The following is a 6,677-nucleotide window of genomic DNA, read 5'->3' on the forward strand; positions in this document are numbered from 1 at the left end:
TTTTTTTTTCTAAATTTAATTTGTAACAAATAGAGAATTGATTCCAAAAAGCACACAAACAAAATTCATAGTATTTCAATGTAAAATTTTCATATTTCGAGACAAATTGTAAATCTAAAAAGAAATTTAGAAATGAAAGAGTAATAAATAATTTAGCTATTTATTTAAGTATTCTTGTGTAATGCACGACAATCACTGTCAATTTTAGAGCAATGGCGCGTTTCGATCATTGGTTTTCATATATAAGTTTTCCAGCCAGACGATCAACATTTTGAATTATCCTCCAACCATGATGAATAACGCCGTGATGCCGCAAAAGCTGGTTGATATAATGTGTATTATGATGCTAGTTACCAAATGCGTCGAAAATACGATCTCGTAATCGTAATTTGTGCAAATGCACGCTGTATCTAATATCATCTTCGTAATTAAAATTCCGTAAATCCATCTGTTCGATAAGAGCATGCATATGGATGAACCAAAGAAAATCCATTTTTCTTCTTCTTCTTACGTTGTTTATGAAACGGATATACAATCACAACTAACAGACGAAAGTACAACAAAACTTGATTTGTATTATGCACGTTCTCGTGTCTGCGAGAATTACCGCCGTTAGCACAGTAGTTCTGTCATGGCGCAGTTAAAGTTTGGAAAGAACGGTTGCGTGCGCGCAATTTTTTGTCGACAGAAGATAATTATGGAATAGTATCGATTCACACGAGACGGCCTTTAGCAAAAATATAAATGTCTACCTTGTGTCAAGTTATGGGTCATAGATCGAGGGATATATTGAATCAATGGGATTACGCGAATTATTAATTAAGTCAAGTTTAACATTTTGAAGTACTTGATTTTCAAAATTAGGAACCATACGTATAATTTTGTTAATAAAAGTTAATTAAAAAATTAGAAATCTTAAGTCAATGTAAAATATGTCGAAAAGTTGTTGACCTTGTATGATTTTTTACGAAAGTTATATATAGAATTACAATAAGACGATTGATCCTTCATCTTGATATTGGTTTCAAAGATAGCGTTAATTACAGATTAATATGGAGTACTATTATGATAATTATTTCATCAAAATTACGCAAATTTTAGAAGCATATTAAAATACGCCATGGATGTTCTAATGATCTGTGAAATAATGGAACAGGCACACAATTCACTGCTTGCAAATAAAATTAAATAAGCTTCCATACTTACGTTACTGAAAGTAGGTAGAGATATGTCTATCATTCTGCCTGCCGAAATTTTTGCCGGAATATTGGAAACTGCCATTATCAATATTAAAGAACGGGCTCTTTTGTACTGAAGATGATACCAATTTGTCGTGGATGTCATTAATCCAACCTTGATGCTCTGTTATAATTAAGTAAGTATATTTTATAAAGAATGTTTATGAAAATGCTAATCCCTAACTTATAGCAAATAAATATGAACACTTGCTACCTGATCTGTTAATCGTTGACCTACATAACAATAGGTATAAATAGAAAAGATGAAAGATGTAAGCATCACAGACATAGTTAACATAGCTGTTGAATCATTATTCTGCCATTCCTATGAGATTAACAATTGCAATACAAGTGTATAAAATAATTTATTTTTAATTCTTTTGAATTTATGATTTAAATATTATCAGTTTTTAATTTTCATGTAAAAATTAATTGTCAAATTATTACGCAGAAATAAAAATTCTTTTCAGAAAAAGTTTGTCGTTATTACCATAATAATATAATACCCTGAAAGGCATAAGAGTAAACTAGAGCCCATTATTTCCACTAACCATACATATCGCATAGTTGCCTCTACTTGTGTTAGAAAACTGTAAATGAACAATTTGTCTATTTAATAATTTTTTATTTATGAACGTCTATTTAACGATTTATTCAATTTTGTATTTAAAGTATTACACTGCAATAAAATATATTTAATAAATAATTTAATATATTTAATATATTTAAATATTAATACTTAATATTAAATTAATATTACTACTTAAATAAAATCATAGTTTAACGTTTGTTTAAAAACAGTAATAATTACAACGTATTAATTTAGTTTTTATAATTTAAATTTAAATATCATGATATTTCTTTTTCTAATATAAAAGAAAAAAATAATACACAACACAATAATATGCTAATTTGATTATTTACGTAAACTATAATTTGTTTAACAAAATAATTATTTATTTAAATAAGGCAAAATAAGGCATTTAGATAACACTTACTTTTTTCATTTTTGTAGACTCACCTTTTCACTTTTATTTGATGCTGTACGATATCAGCCAATAACATCGCGACAGCTCGATCGTTAGAATTCGATATGTTGTTGAGATTCTGCAGTTTGCCCATTATAATGCTTAACTGCCCACAAACATGCATGATGAAAAATGCGGCCAAGCCTGCCGCACCGATTCTTGTTGAATAGGTAAGTACTCCTGCGAAAGCTTGCAGAGTAAAGACGATCTCGTATGCTGGTGACACTTGTCCATCGAACTTAATGAAGTAACTCGGCAATGCCAGCGCTCTCACCGTGATGTTCTCTGGTGTGAGCATACGACCCTTCGAAAGTGGTATGAGTATTCGATAACCTACTCCGCCGGTATACATGAAGATGGCAGAAAAAATTGCAAACTTTCGGCCTACTCTCGCTGTGGACAGCATCGCTTTCCGATCGCTTCCATCAACTGTATTGCTCCAATCCTGATGCGCCCGATTCAGGCAAGATTGAATTTCCTTTGCGTGGTTCAGGATCAGGAAATATTTCATCCAACCCATCGAACAGTTCACAATCGGCGCAAGCAGTCTAACTCTACGTTTGAATTCGTGTTCCTTTAGAAATACTCGTAGAAGACTCGGCATAATGATGAACCCGAATAAAAAGTGGCAAATGATGTTTTGAAAACGGGTCACAATTCTTTCCATGCTGGAAGCATAATTCGGCCACGCACCGATTGCTCGCAGAATAATGCGAGTAACTTGTACGGCGTAACTAAAATCGTTATCGTATTTGCTCGTCGTTAATGAGCTTTTCATTATTAGCTTCACTCAATACTTCTTTTTTTTCACATGTAATTGATTTCTCGACCGCAAATTTTGAGTTTATATTACTTTTCAGAATTTAAGAATATCCGTTAATTCGTTTCGGAGTTTACAAGTGGCAGATGGTTAGGCAAGATTAAACGTTATAACATAACTGGACAGTTGTGTTGAGAGGTAGTCTCTCTTTTTGTGGTAAGAGCAGAAAGTGTAAAGCGCGCTTGCGTGCAAACATCTGCGCATAATGACGGGGTTACACGAAAGGGGTTGACGAAATTATCGAATAAACACAATATTGACGGATAAAGAGAAGAAGAGAGAGAACCATGTGACGCATGACATTGCAAAATTTAAGTTTACGAATGTGAAAGGGTAAGGTCAAGTGTCTTTTTATGTGTTGCATGTTACTGTGTACGTCTACAGAACGTCATGTAAGTACAAAAAATATTGTAATACTATTGTATACATACATTACCTTCACAGTATAGAATCCATTGATATAAAAGAATGTTTTATAAGTTGTAAACGCAATGTAATAAATAAACATAAATACAAAAGTGTATATATGTAAATGTATAAAGATTATAAAGAGGAATATAATGATAAGAATTCAGAAAATTCATGCTTGCGTTAATTTATGATACTAATGATGCTATTTACATTTAACTGAAATCTGTAGATTTCAAACCTAATTTTTTTTACATATAAAACTTAATTCTTTTATCTAATGAACTGCTGTTTTACATATGATTGATTGTGCGTAATATATTTAGATATGCCACGGATGTTCCCATAGTCTAAAAAAATATGTAATTATATTTTCAACGATTTACAGTTTACAATAATTAGAAAATCAAAGCAATTTAAGAAAATATTTGAATTGTACTTACAGCACCGAAACTATTTAGAGATAGATCCATAACTTTTCCCGCAGTAATTTTAATGGGAATGCTAGACATCGCGATTATCAAAACAAGACCGCGAGCAGTTTTGTGTGGAATTCGATACCAGTGGAGTGTACAAAAAGTGATGTACATCTTTGTGCTCTATAATGCAATAACATAATAGATATCATTGAATCTTACTCCAATCTGATAAATTAATAATCATCAATATCTGATCTGTGAGAAGCTCACTGATGTAACATAGTATGAAGATATTAAAAATAAATATTAAAAGAAGTGTAGTATACGTTAGCATAGATACTGCATCATTATTTTCCCACTCCTGTAAAATGAATATAAATAAAAGTTTCTATTAATTAACTTCTTTTAATATAAAAATATATTTAAGTTATATTAATAATATAAAAATCATAATAAAATTATTTTAATTAATATAAAAAATATATATATATTTTAATTATATTAAACTTATAATTGTTTCTTATATTATTATATAATATCCATTATTATATTATATCCAAGAAGAAACAAGATGAATGTGCACTCGACTACTTCCACCAAACATATATATAGCAAAATTTCTTCTACTTTGCTTAAAAAACTAGATTGCATTAATAATAATAATAATAATAATATCTTATTCTTAGTAATTTTTTTTTATATTTATAAAATATATAGTAATTATGAAATTTTCTCGCACACAATATCATTGGTATAATAACGTTAGCTCTTTATTTGGATATGCTATCTGACGACAGCTGCCAATTTCCCCCTGACATATTTATCAGAGAAATACTTAGCCTGCGTAATATCCTCCATTTTAGTGATGAGAATTTTTAATTGACCACAGGCATGCAACACCAGAAGAGCTGCCAAGCTATAGGCTCCGCTGGTTGCCGAGTATTGCACAAACCCTGAGAGAGAAACCCTGGGAGAGAAACTGAATTGAAAAGATAATCTCGTAAGCTGGCGTCTTCTGTGGATCGTATACATAATAACCATCAAATACCATCTGATTGTCACATTTTGCGGCGTGATGATAATTCCGCGAGATAATGGCACGATTGTGCGATACGAAAATCCGCTACCATATACGAAGGCTTCGCAGAGGATCGCAAGGCTGCGTCCGATTTTCGAATTGCTTATCATGATTGCGGTCTCTTATCGAGCTCACTTTACTCCAATCTTTCTCGATGTGCAATCTTTGATTCGATCACTTCAATAAATCAACAATGTATGTTTTAGTACCGCCATGAAGCAGTTGCACATAGGACCAATCATCTTGATACGCCGACGCGCATTTGATTCCTTGAGGAACATCTTAAGCCTGGCACAAAAATGAAATAAAGTAGGGCCTGAAACAGAATCCTGAGCATCTTTGTCTGGATAATTCTACCAGTAGATGAATTGCCAGGCAATAGCCATAAGCCGATCAGGTTTAGGACAACACGGAATACACAAAGAAAAATTACAGATGTTCTATCTTTTAACGGTACATTCGTCATTTCGTGTTCAATAAAACATTTTGTCATGGAAGGTAAGAAACAAAGTAAGAGTTCAAATAACAATTATAAATGATTATAAAAGTACGATGTGAAAAATCATATTAATGCTAATCATATTAAATCATATTAAATCATATTAATACTAATTTCTCTTCTTAATAAATTATAAACGTCAAATAGTTTATTAAAGGTAATAAAGATCAAATAGAAATTGAAAGAAATGTCTAGTATATTGTTTAACTCACTATTGCATTATTTGTTCTTCTTTATAGATGAACAATAAAATAATTAAATAAAAATTTTGTAATAATTTTATACAATTATTTAGGTGATCTCTAACTCAAATAGGAAGTTAAAATAATAAATCTATACATAATGATGTGATACATTATTGTATGAGCGAAGTATATTTGAATCGAAATCTATATTTCGCAAAATATCTTATTTTTCTGAATTAATTTTTCTGAATTAATGTTTGAATAAGAGAAAATTTGTATTATGTAATTTTTTAATTATATATTTTTATCTTTATATTAATATTTCTACTAATAATTAATATTTCTATTACATGACGTTATATGTCTCTACATCTACAAAGAAATACAATCAAATATTTTTTATAAAGGATTATTTCTCCATCATTTTTCGAATGAAATTAAGATATTTCAGAGCTGTTTTGACAACCTGAAATATAGTACATATCTTCATTCATCATTTTTTCAACTTAAACCCGTTACTTACATCACTGAAAGTTCTGATGGACAGATCGGCTTTTAGCCGGTACGTCGCTATAGTTAATATCAGTGCTCGTCGCATTCGGAAATCCGTAACCCAAGCCAATGTACTGTTAATGCTAATTTTTCTCCCTAATTTTAGTAAAGAAAATTACAAGATATAAAATAAAAATGGAAAAGAAAAATATCCGATATATTTATTGCCTTACTATTTATTAAACGCGTTATATGGATTTATATAATATGATATCTCTCTGGAAAGTTGTGAACTGAAAAACAAAAGATATAAATATTGAAACCAATTGATGTGAGCAAAATGAGATAGGAACACATTGATATAACATTTTTGATCTTCCTGCAAGATAATTATATTTATTCTTGCGTACACACACACACACACACACACACACACACACACACACACACACACACACACACACACACACACACACACACACTACTACGTCGCGCGACGACGAACGTAAA

At 30.7% G+C, this 6,677-nt stretch overlaps 1 protein-coding gene and 1 pseudogene across 1 annotated transcript; both read right to left on the reverse strand.

Annotated features, from left to right (window-relative positions):
- Nucleotides 1-276: 276 nt before the first annotated feature.
- On the reverse strand, nt 277-3,044 carry LOC105626567 (odorant receptor Or2-like). Its single transcript, XM_012207863.1, has 5 exons — nt 2,260-3,044; nt 1,729-1,828; nt 1,453-1,563; nt 1,207-1,362; nt 277-420 (listed from the first exon to the last, which is right to left on the reverse strand). Exons 1-5 carry the CDS (start codon nt 3,042-3,044, stop codon nt 277-279), a joined length of 1,296 nt encoding a protein of 431 aa, XP_012063253.1.
- A 743-nt stretch (nt 3,045-3,787) lies between these two features.
- Nucleotides 3,788-5,457, reverse strand: LOC105626568 (annotated as a pseudogene).
- Nucleotides 5,458-6,677: the final 1,220 nt, after the last annotated feature.

This window comes from Atta cephalotes, assembly GCF_000143395.1.
Source record: "Atta cephalotes unplaced genomic scaffold scaffold00005, whole genome shotgun sequence".
Lineage (NCBI taxonomy): Eukaryota > Metazoa > Arthropoda > Insecta > Hymenoptera > Formicidae > Atta > Atta cephalotes.